Source organism: Rhinolophus sinicus, chromosome 10 (assembly GCF_057876585.1).
Source record: "Rhinolophus sinicus isolate RSI-liver-muscle chromosome 10, RSI-T2T, whole genome shotgun sequence".
In the NCBI taxonomy this organism is placed as follows: Eukaryota; Metazoa; Chordata; class Mammalia; order Chiroptera; family Rhinolophidae; genus Rhinolophus; species Rhinolophus sinicus.
This window is the reverse complement of record NC_142510.1, coordinates 1031428-1046549: the sequence shown is the minus strand read 5'-3', so window position 1 is coordinate 1046549 and position 15122 is coordinate 1031428. Positions and strand designations below refer to the sequence as shown.

General features: G+C 45.7%; 1 protein-coding gene across 4 annotated transcripts in view; it reads left to right on the top strand.

Moving 5' to 3' along the window:
* Positions 1-14193, top strand: part of RBBP6 (RB binding protein 6, ubiquitin ligase) — a 28922-nt gene extending 14729 nt beyond the window's left edge. The window contains exons 8-19 of one of the 4 annotated variants that reach the window (XM_019750179.3): positions 1135-1248; positions 2112-2284; positions 4211-4314; positions 4430-4767; positions 5703-5799; positions 5962-6040; positions 6148-6202; positions 7323-7391; positions 8532-8894; positions 9183-9284; positions 10137-11894; positions 12189-14193. In XM_019750179.3, coding sequence (XP_019605738.3) covers positions 1135-1248; positions 2112-2284; positions 4211-4314; positions 4430-4767; positions 5703-5799; positions 5962-6040; positions 6148-6202; positions 7323-7391; positions 8532-8894; positions 9183-9284; positions 10137-11894; positions 12189-13776 — 4840 coding nt within the window. In that variant the 3' untranslated portion in view covers positions 13777-14193. The remainder of the gene's footprint in view (positions 1-1134; positions 1249-2111; positions 2285-4210; positions 4315-4429; positions 4768-5702; positions 5800-5961; positions 6041-6147; positions 6203-7322; positions 7392-8531; positions 8895-9182; positions 9285-10136; positions 11895-12188) is intronic. The other 3 variants (XM_019750181.3, XM_019750180.3, XM_019750182.3) reach the window with 3 other exon arrangements.
* Positions 14194-15122: the final 929 nt, after the last annotated feature.

The following is a 15122-nucleotide window of genomic DNA, read 5'->3' as shown; positions in this document are numbered from 1 at the left end:
AAGTGTCCAGAGGAGATGAAGTGCTGAGCTGAGGCTTAAGCTGTGTGACGTCTCACGAGTCTGAAGTCCGGGTGGCTTTATAAGCCATTGGTTCAGACTGTCTGTAACACTGTAAGCCATACTTGAATGCTTATTTTTAATGTGTGTTCAGGTTTTATTTTAGGAGCCAATTTTTAGTGAAATAGGTAGACATGAAAACCAGATGCTGCCCATTTTATCTGCTCTTACTAATACGTCTTTGTACCTTCGTTGTTACCCTCAGCAGTTGTGAGCTCACGTACAACAGGGTATGCCAAATGTTCCTTGGTTCTCTGTAGAGAAGGAGGATGTCTTACAGAGTGTGTTAAATGGGCTGGTGCCCCCCACCCCCAGTGTTTGATTCAGAGGCTATGTGACAGCACCCTTAGCTGCATTTTTAACAAGGCCTCCAGAGACGGTGACGTTACCTCGAGAAGCATCAGTTTAGAGGCTAGCTGCCCGTGTTGTCAGTGCCCAAACAAACTACACAAGCACCGTTTCCCCAGCTGCTTGTGTGTGGCAGGAATGCAGTGTCTGAGCCGGCTGCGCTGCGGGGCCATGTGGAACAGCTTCGCTGTCTTGCAGTATGTGTTGCAGGCAGTACCTTGTTGTAGCTCACAGATAAGAATCACTGTATCCCTAAACGCCCCTTACTCGCTTTGTCACCTTCACCCTGTCTGCTGTGATCGGTTCCCATCCTGTGTTTCTGTGGTCCATCCTAGCGCAGTGTACTGTTAGCCTCCTTCGGATTCAGACGTTTCAGACATGCTTCCTTCTAAACAATTTCAGGTTCAAATTGATGACTTTCACAGACACAATATAAGAGCAGACCGCTGTATCTTAATATAATAATGTAAATAGAAATTTGTGTTGGAAAAATTAGCCTGACCGGTGAACCCTCACTAATAATTAACTTCATTGCTGTTGAATGCTGAAATACAAAAGCCCATTTGTGCCACACACACAGCAAATGCTGGGGAAATGGGAGCTGAATATTTTAAATGAAACCTCACCCTCTCCACCTCCACCGCTGATACGCGACTCAGACTCTTCTTCTGTTTCTTTTTCTATCCTCTCTCCTCCTCTTTTTTGTTTTCTTTTCTCTCTTTTGGGCAGTGGGAGACTCCTCTTTCACAAATTGGGAGCGGTGGGGCATAAGCAAATTGACACTTATTTCTGGAGTCGTGGTGATGTCTGCGGAGCATCTGCAGCACAAATAACCGGCCTCAGGTACCCGCGCTGCCCAGCTCTGGCGTCGGCTCTGGGCCTCGGGCCGCGCACGTCCTTCCCCGGGGAGCCCGTCACAGCCCGGCCTGGTTACAGGGGGGTGCGGGAAGCACAGGCGGTTTCCTTAGGTTTAGTAGATTTAGTGCGCAGCAGTTCTGCAAAATGCGTTTGTACCAAAAATGGACCCAAATGTCTAATGAGGTGTTACTTTAAGTTTTTGTAACACGTATTCTAATCATTTACGCAAAAATTGACTATAAATAGAGAAATCTCTCTTTTAAGATCCTAATTTGTCATTAGAGCACTGGTTTTGAAGTCTGAATCTGCCTGGTGACATTTCCCCTCAGTCGTACCTAGTTTAGTTTCCATATTATGTCATTTGCTCTGCTACCTTCCCAGGTGTTGAGCAAAGCCTGTTAGACTATGGAAGGGAATTTCCCCCCCACCCCCACCCCACACCAGGAAACATGGGAGGGCAGGAAAAACGTGAAGGGGGTGTTGCCATGTCTGAGTTCAAACCCTGTCTCTGTCACTGGACTAGAATTTGGTGGCAGGCGCTTACCTTTTTGGCCCTTGTTCCTGGGCTTAGGAATTCTCAGCTCCTTTTAGCCACTTTTATAGCATTCCTTTGTTTCGTTTTGTTATATTCGTGGAGGGGTTTGTTTTATGTCTTTGTTGTTTAGAGAGAGGAGGGTGCCCGTGATTGCGCCCTTGTTGTGGAGGGTCTTACGCTTGTGTCAGCGGATGGTAACTTCTGGCCCTGTGCTCAGTGATGAGTTCCCATTATGGTGCAGTGGACCATGGGAATGTCTTGGAAATACTTGGCCTTCTTAGCAGTGTTAAAACGCTCCAACCTTCTCTTACAGAGAAGCATATGCAATTGGGAAGAAAGAAAAACCACCTTTCTTACCAGAGGAGCCGTCGTCTTCCTCCGAGGAAGACGACCCTATTCCGGATGAGCTGTTGTGTCTCATATGCAAGGACATCATGACGGATGCCGTCGTCATCCCCTGCTGTGGGAACAGCTACTGTGACGAATGTAAGACACGCGAACGTTCCCATATGTGTGCGGCTGACCCTTGAACAACGCAGGCTTTGGGGTGCCGACTCCCACCTCACAGAAATGCACGTATAACATTTGACTCCCCCAAAACGTAACGACCGATAGCCTGCTGCTGCCTGCAAGGCTCCCCAGTAACGCACAGTCGATGAGCATGTACTTGCGTGCTGTGTGTGTGGCGTACCATACTCTGACAGTCAAGGCAGCTGGAGAACACACACTGGGACTGCAATCGTAAAGAAGAGCGTACGTTTACATGTACGTGTTTATTGGAGGAAATCACACCTAAGTGGACCCGTGCATTTCAAACCCAAGTTGTTCAAGGCTCGGCTCTTTTACTTGGAAAGGCTACTAGGAACATGGTGTACTTTAATAATAAAATATGAACTGGTGATGATAGAGCATTTAATAGTGAGAACTCTGTTTTTGTTGCTGCTTTTAAAAAAAAAAAAAGCCTCTGTCTTCTGAGCTATTAGAATGGACCCTCCTGTACCTTCATCAGGGTGACTCCAGTGAGGTTTTATAAAATGTAGGGTTTAAAAAAAAAAACAAAAAAAAGGTAGGTTTTTTGTTTCCTATACTAATTTTTAAGTGGTATACAGAATTTTAAAAGCCTTTGGGGCCTTAGATATTCTGGAAATATTTTTAAACGACAGCTAAGTCCCTCTCCTAGATTGAGAAAAATAGCTTACAATAGCCCCCCCCTCCATCCATGGTTTCAGTGACCCTTGGTTGACCACGGTTCAAAAATATTCAATGGAAGTTTCCAGAAATAAGCAATTTGTAAGTTGTAAGTCATGTGCCCTCCTGAGCACTGTGATGAAATCTCATGCCAGTTTTGTCCTGTTGTAGACATGACTCAACGCTTTGCCCCTGTGTCCACACTGTGTGCACTGCCTGCCCTTAGTCACTTAGCAGCCGTCTCTGTTATCAGATTGACTGTCACAGTATCGCTTGTGTACAAGTCCCCTGATTTTACTTAACGATGGCCCCAAAGCACAAGTAGTGATGCTGGCAATTGGGATACGCCCAAGAGAAGCTGAGAGGTGCTGCCTGTACGTGAAAAGGGGCGTGTGTGTATAGAAAAAACAGACATAGGGCTCAGTACTACCCACGGTTTCAGGCACCCACGGGGCTCTTGGAACGTATTCCCCCACTCCTCTGCCTCCTGCGATAAGGAGGGACGGCTGTGTTCTAAAATTCCTGTGTGTAACAGATCTCTGTAGACACATTACCCAACACCAGCCATATGGTCACTTGTGACTTTTCTAAGCATTTGTATTAGCACTTTGGTTTCTTTTTTCTTGCCATTTATCCTAAGCTTGTCCCTTCTTACCCAGATGAAAATGGAATCATCTGAAAATTGCACTGTCCTCACCTTTTTCATTTCTAAAGATAGTGTTGAAACAACTGGCTGTATTTTGGGTCCTGTGTCTCGGATTGAGCAAAGCACTTGGTACTGACCTTCCAGTACGCGGGGCCTGTCAGTGACTGTCTGGAATTGACTGTGATCCCTGCCTGCTGTGTGTGGCTGTCTGAGTCACGCTGCTGGGTCTCAGTGCACTTGTCTCGTGATGCTTTTTTAAAACCCGATGTAAGCCACGTCAAGTGTTTCTAGACTCTCATTTCTGTTCTTTTCCCTATCACACTCGAACGACTAGCTCGACAAAGAGAAATGCATTTGTGAAAGAGTGCATTTGCTTGGAATTTAAATGTTTGTTTCAATTATAGTCATGACTTCCATTTTGAAGGTAGAAGTTAGAGTAGAGGGTGCCATGAGGCGGGAGGTTTTCCTTCTAAGGTTCTGAATCGAAGAGGAGAGATGATTGGCGGCGTGTGTTTGGAGAAGAGTGATGTAACCGAGTCGTGCGACGCTTTCATTAATGTCTGAAACCTCCCACGTAGGTATAAGAACCGCGCTCTTGGAGTCAGACGATCATACGTGTCCAACGTGTCATCAGAACGATGTCTCCCCTGACGCTTTGATTGCCAACAAATTCTTACGGCAGGTAGCGATCTTTGTATTCCTTTTATAATAACCCCTTTAGGAAAACTTTTAATCTTTTAATTTAACTGTACTTGAGTGAATACTACATTTTCTACACTTTTGTTTGGTGTCTGTAGGCTGTTAATAACTTCAAAAATGAAACTGGTTATACGAAAAGACTGCGAAAGCAGCTGCCCCCACCACCACCACCGATCCCCCCTCCGCGACCACTCATTCAGCGGAACCTGCAGCCTCTGATGAGATCACCGATATCGAGACAGCAAGATCCCCTGATGATTCCAGTGACGTCGTCCTCGGCTCACCCTGCCCCTTCTCTGTCTTCTTTAACTTCTAATCAGTCGTCCTCGGCCCCCGCTGTGCCTGGAAATCCACCTTCTGCCCCAGCCCCTGTACCTGACATCACAGCTACGGTCTCCATATCGGTCCACTCAGAAAAGGCAGACGGGCCTTTCCGGTGAGTCTGTGTGGAGACAAGTGAGAGCAAAGGTGTCGTCGTCGTGCTTTAGCAGCTGTTTGCGTGACCTGCAGCGTGTGCGTCCTTGGGGACCACGGTGCTCGGTGAGGTGGGGGCTTCTACGGAAGGACTCCATGGTGAAGCATCCCAAGATCAAAAGCTATGCGGGTTGATTCAGTGCTGGCTTGTTTACCGTAGGAGCGTGGCAGCTGGTTGGTACTGAGTGGAGCACTCGTGAGCAGAACTAAGAGAATTGGGGAGCAGTGGAGGAGGGAGAAAGCGTTGGTAGAGGTGGAGAGGAGAAACAGTCACTGTTTGGAGCAAGTTATGTAGAAAAGAGTGAAAACTCGCTTAAATCCTCCACTTCAGAAATGAAGGGGACCTTGGACCATGTAGTCCAGTGGCTCATAAATTCTTAAAAACTCAGCTGACTTTTAAAAGATAGATGCCAGGGGTCTGTTCCAGACCACCGAAGCCAAATCTTCAGGCGTGGGACCTTTACGTGTAGATGGAAGAAATCCCACTGATGGACTTTAGCCTTTTATTTGAATAACAGTGGGTATAAGGCCCAGTCCATTGGCTTGTCTCAGATACCCCTTTGATCAACAACAGCGTTCGAGCGAGAATTTACTCTTACTCTGTATTTTTTTGTCCCACACTTTGGTCTTTTTTTCAAGCTTTACTGTTCTTACAATTGAACTGATTCCTGTCCGCGCCATCATAGATGGTACTTGTTAAGGAAGTTCTTTTATTCCTCACTGGTATGTGAAAAGTTCTCCGAAAGTCCCATCTCACATTCCTCAGACGTGTTTACCGTCTTTGATTTAACTCATCTGAATGCCAGTGCTGGATAAACAGACTGAGTAAGAAGGTGTGATTTTTACCGTGGATCCTCCTTGGCTTTTTAACGTATTATTAATTCTGTTGTTTTCTAGGGATTCTGATAGTAAAATGCTGCCGGCTGCAGCCCTCGCGTCGGAACATTCAAAGGGAACATCCTCAATTGCAATCACTGCTCTTATGGAAGAGAAGGCAAGACTTACCGGCTTCTTACAAATGTGGAGGTTTTTTTTTTACAGCAGAGATTTTTAGTTTGGGGGGTTTTTGCTGTGGTGGTGGTGGTGGTTTTGTTTTGGTTTGGGGGTGGGGGTTAGCTGTTTTTAAAACTATTCTTATTCGTGTCTTTTCCTAAAGGGTTACCAGGTGCCTGTACTTGGAACCCCATCTTTACTTGGACAGTCATTATTGCACGGACAGTTGATCCCTACAACTGGTGAGTAAAATGATTTGGGCTTGAACTTCCCCTTTAGAAAATAATTTTAACTTTAGTTAAATGCAATTTCCCATTTACTCATTGTTTTTGTTTATTTTGTTTTCAAGGTCCAGTAAGAATAAATACTGCTCGTCCGGGTGCTGGCCGGCCAGGCTGGGAACAGTAAGTACACGTTTAGAATCATTTTAAGACGATGGCTTTTGAGCTGGCCAGTGGGAGTTACACTCTGGGCAGTGTGCTGCAAATGTCTCCGATTGTAAACCCCTCTTTTGTATGCCATGTTAGCTTACTTTTTACCCAAAATGTCACCAAGTGACGTTATATGAAGAGTTATTTTCTAAAAGAATGAATAATTCTTTTCTAAAATAGTAAAATATAAAATCGTAGAAATTCTTTCTGCTTTTTAACAAACAGTAATCTTGATGGGATCTCAATTAATGAATAGATAAGAGTTATTTGAAAGACTAGTCTAACTACCGAATTACTTATCCTAATAGATTACACTTCCTATTCTTAATTTGAATGTTCAAAATTTTAGTAAAAATATACATACGTAAAGATTAAAGCCTATCGAACACAAAATTCCACATTTTCAATACCATGTTAATGACATTTTATTGCATGTTAAAATCTATCGGATAAGATTTTCTGCCCTGAAATAGAAAAAACTTTGATCTTCTTTATAAGATGTCCTGTGTCAATGAAAATCAGCACATTATTTATTACTGTTTTATTTAGACAGTCATCTCTGCTTATGTAATCCATATAAACAAGCTTATATTCTACAACTTGGATTTTTTTGTTTCAAAGGTAAATGAAATTTCTTATAGGAAAAGTTTGTTAAGTGAGAGACTAGTAGAACATGTCAATAGAAAGAACACGGGGTGTGGAGACAGGCAGATGTGGGTTTGAATCCCAGCTCCTCTGTCTACATGACATGGCAGTGGGTGTGGTTTCCCGTCTCAGCCTGTCCCCTCACCTGGAGGCAGGATTGGTGCCACCTGCCTACGTGTGGAGGCCGCAGGGCTCTTTTCTGTAACTTACAGAATGTGATGAAAATATCATGGCAGAAGTAGTCTATATGGAGGTGTAATTATTGTTACAATGTGTTAATCAGGAAAAGTAGTTAATTCTAAGTAAGTGTGATGTTTACTCGCATCTCTTCTGTCTGGAACAAGTGTGAGAGTTGGGATAAGGGAGTAGGGAAAGTTACAATCGGTGTCTCGGAGTCTGCACACGTAAAGGTCACATGTCTCACTCAACCTACCTTATCTTTCCACAGTTCCAACAAGCTTGGCTATCTGGTTTCCCCGCCACAGCAAATCAGAAGAGGGGAGAGGAGCTGCTACAGGTAGGCTTGCTAAGAATCTTGAAAAACAGCAATCTGATGCCGCTGAAAACTCCACCACAGAGAAGTGAAAGCACAGCAGTGGGCCGCGCTGGTCTCCCTTAGGTGCCCTGAACAGGCCTAGGAAGAATGAATTACACTCAGTGTTTCCAGTGATGGTTTCAGGTTCCTTCCCAGTGCCGACGTCGGGGCACACACAGTATTTCAGGTGTCAGTGTAAGGTGAAAGTTAACCAGCTTGGCTCCCGCGTGTGAAGGAAGAGATGTATTTATGTCTCTGCCAAACCCACTTGTCCCAGTCTTCTTCCACCTTCTCTTTTCTAAAAGAAGAGACGAGGCTGTTGGGGCGCTTGGTCTGCACACACACAAGCAGTGGTGACTCCTATTGGAAGCCAGCCGCTGGCCGTCCTCTGGAGGGCGTACTCGCCCAGCGGAGAGGCTCCTCCGTACTAACTCTGTAGCAGGAGTAGAGCGCTAAGGCTTCGTTACTAGATCACGTTGATGGAAGGTAATATTTACTAAATCAGACCCGGAAAAGAGGCTTAAAGCCCCCCCTCTGCAGCGGCTGCTGGGGACAGTCACCTGTAATTTAAAGGACGTGGCGGAACAGAAAGAAGCCCACTGAAAAGAGCCACTATTTCTCTGATGGGGCAAAATTCAGCCACTTTGGCCAGCACTGTTATTCTCACCTGAGCCTTTGAGAGAAAACAGGGAGGTTTGCAATTGTTCATTGCAAATGTTAAAACCAGTACATTCTACTTTGAAGGGTCTTTACCCACTTCTTCCTCAAAAAGATTATGGAAAGTGTTTTTTCTTGACACTTGCCAGTTGGTTCCTTTAAAGGCAGGTTAGGAAGGAACAGGGCATTATGGAGTGACAATGAATCTGAACTTCGCACGAGAGAACTAGTAGATACAGCACGGCCATACAGAGAAGCCCTGTAAGCACCTGTCATCTCCGTTCCTGGATGGCTTTTACAGTTACTTTACATATAAATGCTGCCAGTATTCCTACACTTATTGGAGTAGTTGATTCTAGCCTACTGTTTGTAAGTGTGAAGATAAGTACGGACAGAAAAGACAAGCTTACTTGCCTGAGATGATTTTAGTTTGAAGGAATAATACCTTGGAATTTATTTCTCCAGAAGTATAAACCGTGGACGACACCACAGCGAAAGATCACAGAGAACGCAAGGCCCGTCACTACCAACAGCTCCAGTCTTCGTACCTGTGCCGCCCCCTCCTCTGTACCCGCCTCCTCCCCACACGCTGCCTCTCCCTCCAGGTGTCCCCCCTCCGCAGTTCTCTCCTCAGTTTCCTCCTGGCCAGCCACCACCTGCTGGGTACAGTGTCCCTCCCCCAGGGTTCCCACCAGCTCCGGCCAATTTGTCAGCACCTTGGGTATCGTCAGGCGTGCAGACAGCTCATTCAAACACCATCCCAACAACCCAGGCACCACCTTTGTCCAGGGAAGAGTTCTACAGGGAACAGCGGCGGCTGAAAGAAGAGTAAGTGGTTGGTTCGGAATTATTACACACTCTCATTTCTGATGTAACTTAAGTAGGTATCTTTGGGAACATTCTCCAGTGTGTTTCCACCTAGCACAAGAAAAACCACCGACAAATGAAACCAAAGCCATACGAGCAACTTCCTCAGGGATTCCTAGTTATTTCTAGTTTTAAAGTGGAAAACTAATGGCAATTTCATTCATTTCATTCATGATCTAATTACATTTGTCTTGTTAGTTTTCTTAAATGGTTTTTGTTAACTTTCGCTCTTTAACTTTATTTTACTAGGGAAAAGAAAAAGTCCAAGCTAGATGAGTTTACAAATGATTTTGCTAAGGAATTGATGGAATACAAAAAGATTCAAAAGGAGCGTAGGCGCTCATTTTCCAGGTTAGTGTTTTGCAAGCCTTCGCAACAGAATTACAAACGGGACTTTGAATACCCAGGGACTAGCTATGGATATAAGGAACATCGCACTTATGGAATGCTCCTGATTCGGTCTAGGTACATAGAAATGGAGATGCAGCTGGTTTCCCAGTGTTATTTCTGTTTATTGAAATAATGTCTCGGTGTAAATTCTACTGTAGAACCAGCACTTACGGGGATTAAATTGCCCTTGTCCCTCGAAGTTATTTTAATGTGAAATACTTGGGAAATGTTTGTGGAAGGAAAGAAATAGGGGCCTAGCCAGAGAACGTTTCTGAGGACCTTTCACCCGACGCTCCAGCTTCTTGCCGGAACGTTAACCTGTATAGCTCTGAAGTGGTAGAATGCAAATTACTTTATTGGTAGAAAAATTGAATTATAAGTTCCCTGGAAGTTTGTTTAAAAGACTTATTTTTAAAGCTGACATTTGAAATGTGGTTTCTTTTAAAGCTAGACTATTGGCTAATGTAGGACCAAAAAAAATTACTCCTACTTAAGTAATTAGCTAGGAAGTAAAATTTAAATTCAATTGGCATTTTTTAAAATATTGAGTTAATTGGCTCATATAACTCACGGTACATTAATGCACTTCACTCTGATTGTTACAATTTCGCTTTTGTTTTAACAAGTGATTGCTCTGATCTCTGTGCTCTATTCCTCTCCAATTGAGGCCACTGTGCCTCTTTACTCAACTCAGATGAAAGCTGACGTAAAGAAAGATGGAACCGTGAGGAGAGTGTGCTAGATAGGAGCTGAGAGTCTGGGTTTCGTTTCATATATATTTCTCAACTATCAACTATTGTCTTTTGTTTTTAGGTCTAAATCTCCCTATAGTGGGTCATCATATTCGAGAAGTTCGTACACTTACTCTAAATCGAGGTCTGGCTCAACGCGGTCCCGCTCTTACTCGCGGTCATTCAGCCGCTCGCACTCGCGTTCCTACTCGCGGTCGCCGCCGTACCCCAGAAGAGGCCGAGGCAAGAGCCGGAATTACCGTTCTCGGTCCAGGTCGCACGGATACCACCGCTCTAGGTCACGGTCACCCCACTACCGACGGTACCATTCTCGATCAAGGTCCCCGCAGGCCTTTCGGGGCCAGTCTCCCAGTAAACGTGCCGCACCCCAAGGGGAAACAGAACGTGAGTATTTTAACAGATACAGAGAAGTCCCACCACCGTATGACATCAAGGCTTATTATGGCAGGAATGTTGACTTTCGAGACCCATTCGAAAAAGAACGTTACCGAGAATGGGAGAGAAAATACAGAGAGTGGTATGAAAAGTATTACAAAGGCTATGCTGCTGGAGCTCAGCCCCGACCAGCAGCAAACAGAGAGAACTTTTCTCCGGAGAGGTTTTTACCACTTACAATCAGGAATTCTCCCTTCACAAGAGGCCGCAGAGAAGATTATTCTGGTGGACAAAGTCACAGGAGTAGAAACATAGGCGGCAACTACCCAGAAAAGCTTTCCACTAGAGACAGTCACAATCAGAAGGATAATACAAAGTGCAAAGAGAAGGAGAGTGACGGTGGTGCCGGAGATGGGAAAGGAAGCAAGCATAAGAAGCACAGGAGGAGGAGAAAGGGGGACGAGAGTGAAGGCTTTCTGAACCCAGAGCTACTAGAAACTTCCAGGAAATCAAGAGAACCTACAAGTGGTGAAGAAAACAAAGCAGAGTCATTGTTTGTTCTCCCAGGTAGAGACGATGCCACACCAGTTAGAGACGAACCAATGGATGCAGAATCCGTCCCTTTCAAATCGGTGTCTGAAAAAGACAAGAGAGAGAAGGATAAACCAAAAGCAAAAGGTGACAAGACCAAACGCAAAAATGATGGATCTACTGTGTCCAAAAAAGAAAACGTCGTCAAGCCTGCTAAAGGGCCCCAAGAAAAACTAGAGGGGGAGCGTGAGAAGTCTCCTCGACCTGAACCCCCGCTGAAGAAAGCCAAAGAGGAGACCCCGAAGACTGACGGTGCCAAGTCCTCATCTTCCTCCCAGAAAGACGAAAAGGCCACCGGCACGCCCCGGAAAGCGCATTCTAAGTCGGTGAAAGAGCAGCCAGAGCCCAGGCCGCTCAAAGAGGAGAAGGTGAAGAAGGAGCACTCGAAAGACGTCAAGCCGGAGAAGCCAGCTGGGAAGGACGAAAAGGCCAAGAAGCCCGGTGAGAAGAGCAAGCCGCTTGACAACAAGGGGGAGAAAAGGAAAAGGAAAACCGAAGAAAAGGGTGTCGATAAAGATTTTGAGTCATCTTCCCTGAAAATCTCCAAACTAGAAGGAAGTGAAATTGTGAAACCATCACCGAAACGCAAAATGGAACCTGATGTTGAAAAGATGGACAGGACCCCAGAAAAAGACAAAACTTCCTCCTCAGCTGCCCCGGCCAAAAAAATCAAACTCAACAGAGAAACTGGTAAAAAGATTGGAAGTACAGAAAATGTATCCAATGCAAAAGAACCCTCTGAAAAACTGGAGTCGGCGTCCAGCAGAGTTAAACAAGAAAAAGGCAAAGGGAAGGTCAGGCGAAAGGCGACGGGCTCGGAAGGTCCCAGCTCCACGCTTGTGGACTATACCAGGTACCCATCCACTCGTGTTTGCCTACGTGTGTCCGCGCGTTCGCATTGGGGCTTAGGCTGGGTCTTGCAGGGAGTTGTTCAGGGTGCGGCGCTGGGTCGAGTTGCGGGGGCGCTGAGCCACACTGGGTTTTCGTACGGTCATAGACTTAAAACCATTCGTCTCTCTACTGGAGCGGAGTACTTTTAAAAGTTCAAAGTACATTTACTGTGTTTAAGTTTTAGCCTTTTTAGATTTATCGCTGTTTAATAATAGCAAATTCTTCGTTAATGCAAAGTTATCTTCATTCTTTTTAGTACGAGTTCCACTGGAGGCAGTCCTGTGAGGAAATCGGAAGAAAAAACAGATACGAAGCGAACTGTCATTAAGACTCTGGAGGAATATAATAACGACAACACAGCTCCTGCTGAAGATGTCATCATCATGATCCAGGTCCCTCAGTCCAAGTGGGACAAAGATGACTTTGAATCTGAAGAAGAAGATGTCAAGTCCACACAGCCGGTACCAAGTGTAGGAAAACCTGCCAGTGTCATAAAAAATGTCAGCACCAAACCATCCAGTACAGCCAAGTACACTGAAAAAGAAAGCGAGCCGCTGGAGAAAGTTCAGAAGCTCAGCAAGGAAGTGGGCCATGAAGTGGTGCAGCAGGAGGCCAAAGGTTCAAAACCCTCTGCGTCTGGTGAAAAAGGGCGCAGCAGGGACCGAGAGCACTCCGTGCTGGAAAAGGAGAACCCTGACAAGAGGAAGACCAGCACTCAGCCGGAGAAGGAGGGTGACGGGGACCGTCTGAACGAGCACGGGAACTTGAAAGGTCTGTCCCAACCTTCCAAAGAGACCAGAACTTCAGATAAGCATGATTCCAGCCGAGGTTCCTCAAGTAAAGACTTCACTCCCAATAGAGACAAAAAAACGGACTATGACAGCAGAGAACATTCGGGTTCCAAACGCAGAGATGAAAAGAATGAATTGACAAGAAGAAAAGACTCTCCATCTCGGAGTAAAGACTCTGCATCTGCACAGAAGCCTAAGCCAAGGGAGGAGAGGGAGTTGCCTAAAAAAGGAACAGCAGAGTCCAAAAAAACTAACTCCAGTCCCTCGAGAGACAAAAAGCCTCACGATCACAAAGCTGCTTATGATGCTAAACGCTCAAGTGAGGAGCCGAAAGCTGTAGATAAAAACTCCTGTAAGGATCGTGAGAAGCATGTGTTGGAGGCGAGGAACAGCAAAGAGGCAAGTGGCAATAAATTACTTCCCATACTTAACCCTCCAGACCCACAGATTGAAAAAGAGCAAGTCCCTGGGCAAGGTGACAAGTGTGCCACCAAGCCCAAGCCCCAGGTAGGTCACTCGTCTCGACTCTCCTCCGACTTAACTAGAGAAACTGACGAAGCTGCTTTTGAACCTGACTATAATGAAAGTGACAGTGAGAGCAATGTGTCTGTAAAAGAGGAAGACACTTCTGGGAAAGTTTCTAAGGAGCTGAAAGATAAAGCCATGGAGAAAGTCAAAGAGAGCGTGGACGCAGCAGCGGTCAGCCAGGCGGGCGTCCCCAGGAGCCACAGTCAGAGCAGCCCCAGTGTCAGTCCGAGCAGAAGTCACAGCCCTTCCGGAAGCCAAACCCGAAGCCACAGTAGCAGTGCCAGTTCTGCAGGAAGTCAGGACAGCAAGAAGAAGAAGAAGAAGAAGGAGAAGAAGAAGCACAAGAAGCATAAAAAACATAAGAAGCATAAGAAGCACGCCGGCCCCGAAGCAGAGCTGGAGAAAAGCCAAAAACACAAACACAAGAAGAAGAAGTCGAAGAAGAACAAAGACAAAGACAAAGACAAGGACAAGGAGAAGGAGAAGGAGAAGGGCGACCAAAAAGCGCAATCTGTCAGCGTGTAGGGCAGATTTTTTACATTGACTTAATTACTAAGTCATCTGTATTAAGTTTTGTAATAACGTGAAGAGACTCAAGCCTTGTAAATAATGACATGGAAGACCCTGTGCTGCACTTAAAATATTGCTGCTTGATTATTCGATTTTTACATCAGAGCTTTATAACACGGACTTTTGTACAGAATTGTGAGTTGTGACCATGTAACACGAGAGGTTTTGCCTAGGGCCTATTATTTTTAACCACCATTAATTAGTTGGGGTGGAGTTTACTGTACTGTGAAATTTTCACATTTGAATTTTTTTAATTGCCTGGCAAAAGCTGGTATCAGTTCTAAAATATCAGCAGCGTAATTTGCTGAATTCATTACAACCCCGTTATGTCACTTTTTGATTACAATAAAAGTTTTCAGTAAACTTTTCAAATGTTGAACGCTGTATTGTTTGAGGACAGTCGTGTCGTGTCTTTTTCTCCGTCCACTTCCCTATTGAAAAGCCCACTGAGCCTTTAGTGTAAGGTGAGCTGAATGCACAGCATTCTGAAGTGAGCAGAGGTCAGCCTACGGGGCTGGTAGGCGCAGAAGTGAGAAACCGACTAATTGGAGAGCTGCTTGGATCAATCGAGAAGGCTTTGCATGCAGTCCTTAGAAGTGTGCGCTTGAATTTGAGAGATGAAGCGCTGTGATTCGTTTATGGTTGTGTGTTTTCCTTGAAACCCTGATAAATGAGTTAAAGTCCTTGGTAAAGTGCCAGCTAGAGAACACAGGAGCGACGACCCAGTGTGCCCAGCGGGCAGAAGAAGGGAGTAGGTCCAGGTAAGACATGGAGCCCCTCACGGGCGGTGGTTCTGGACGTGTGTGTGGTGGGCCGCGTCAAGCTGCTGGAGGATTGGGGGGTTAGGGTGCTTGAGACACGTGGCCATTAAATGAGGATTTGGAAGACGAAGGTTAGGGGGGCAGGAGAGCCAGCTCCGCTCGGTGGTGGTGGTGCTGGTAAGAGGGTTTGGCTTGTGGCCAGAGAGCGTGCTTCCAGCACCGCCTTTGTGGGTGCCTGGTTCCAGGTGGCATACAAGGGTACTTCCTGTAGTGTGTATTTTGATGCAGCATTTAATAGTTAAAAGGATTAAGTAAAGAAAAATCACAGGGATACCCGGATGCTCTTCTACCATGAAAGCCATTCCGGACTGAGTTAAGTTCGGGAAATGCTGCCTGTTAGCCAAACCCACTTTCCTCTGAGGGGGCTGTTTTGTGGTGATGCCTGAGTCATGTGGTTTGTCCCCAGCACCTGTCACTAGGCCTGGGTGTCTGTGCTGCCGTTCCCAGCCCTCCCCGCCCCACACTGGCGTTGAGATACCC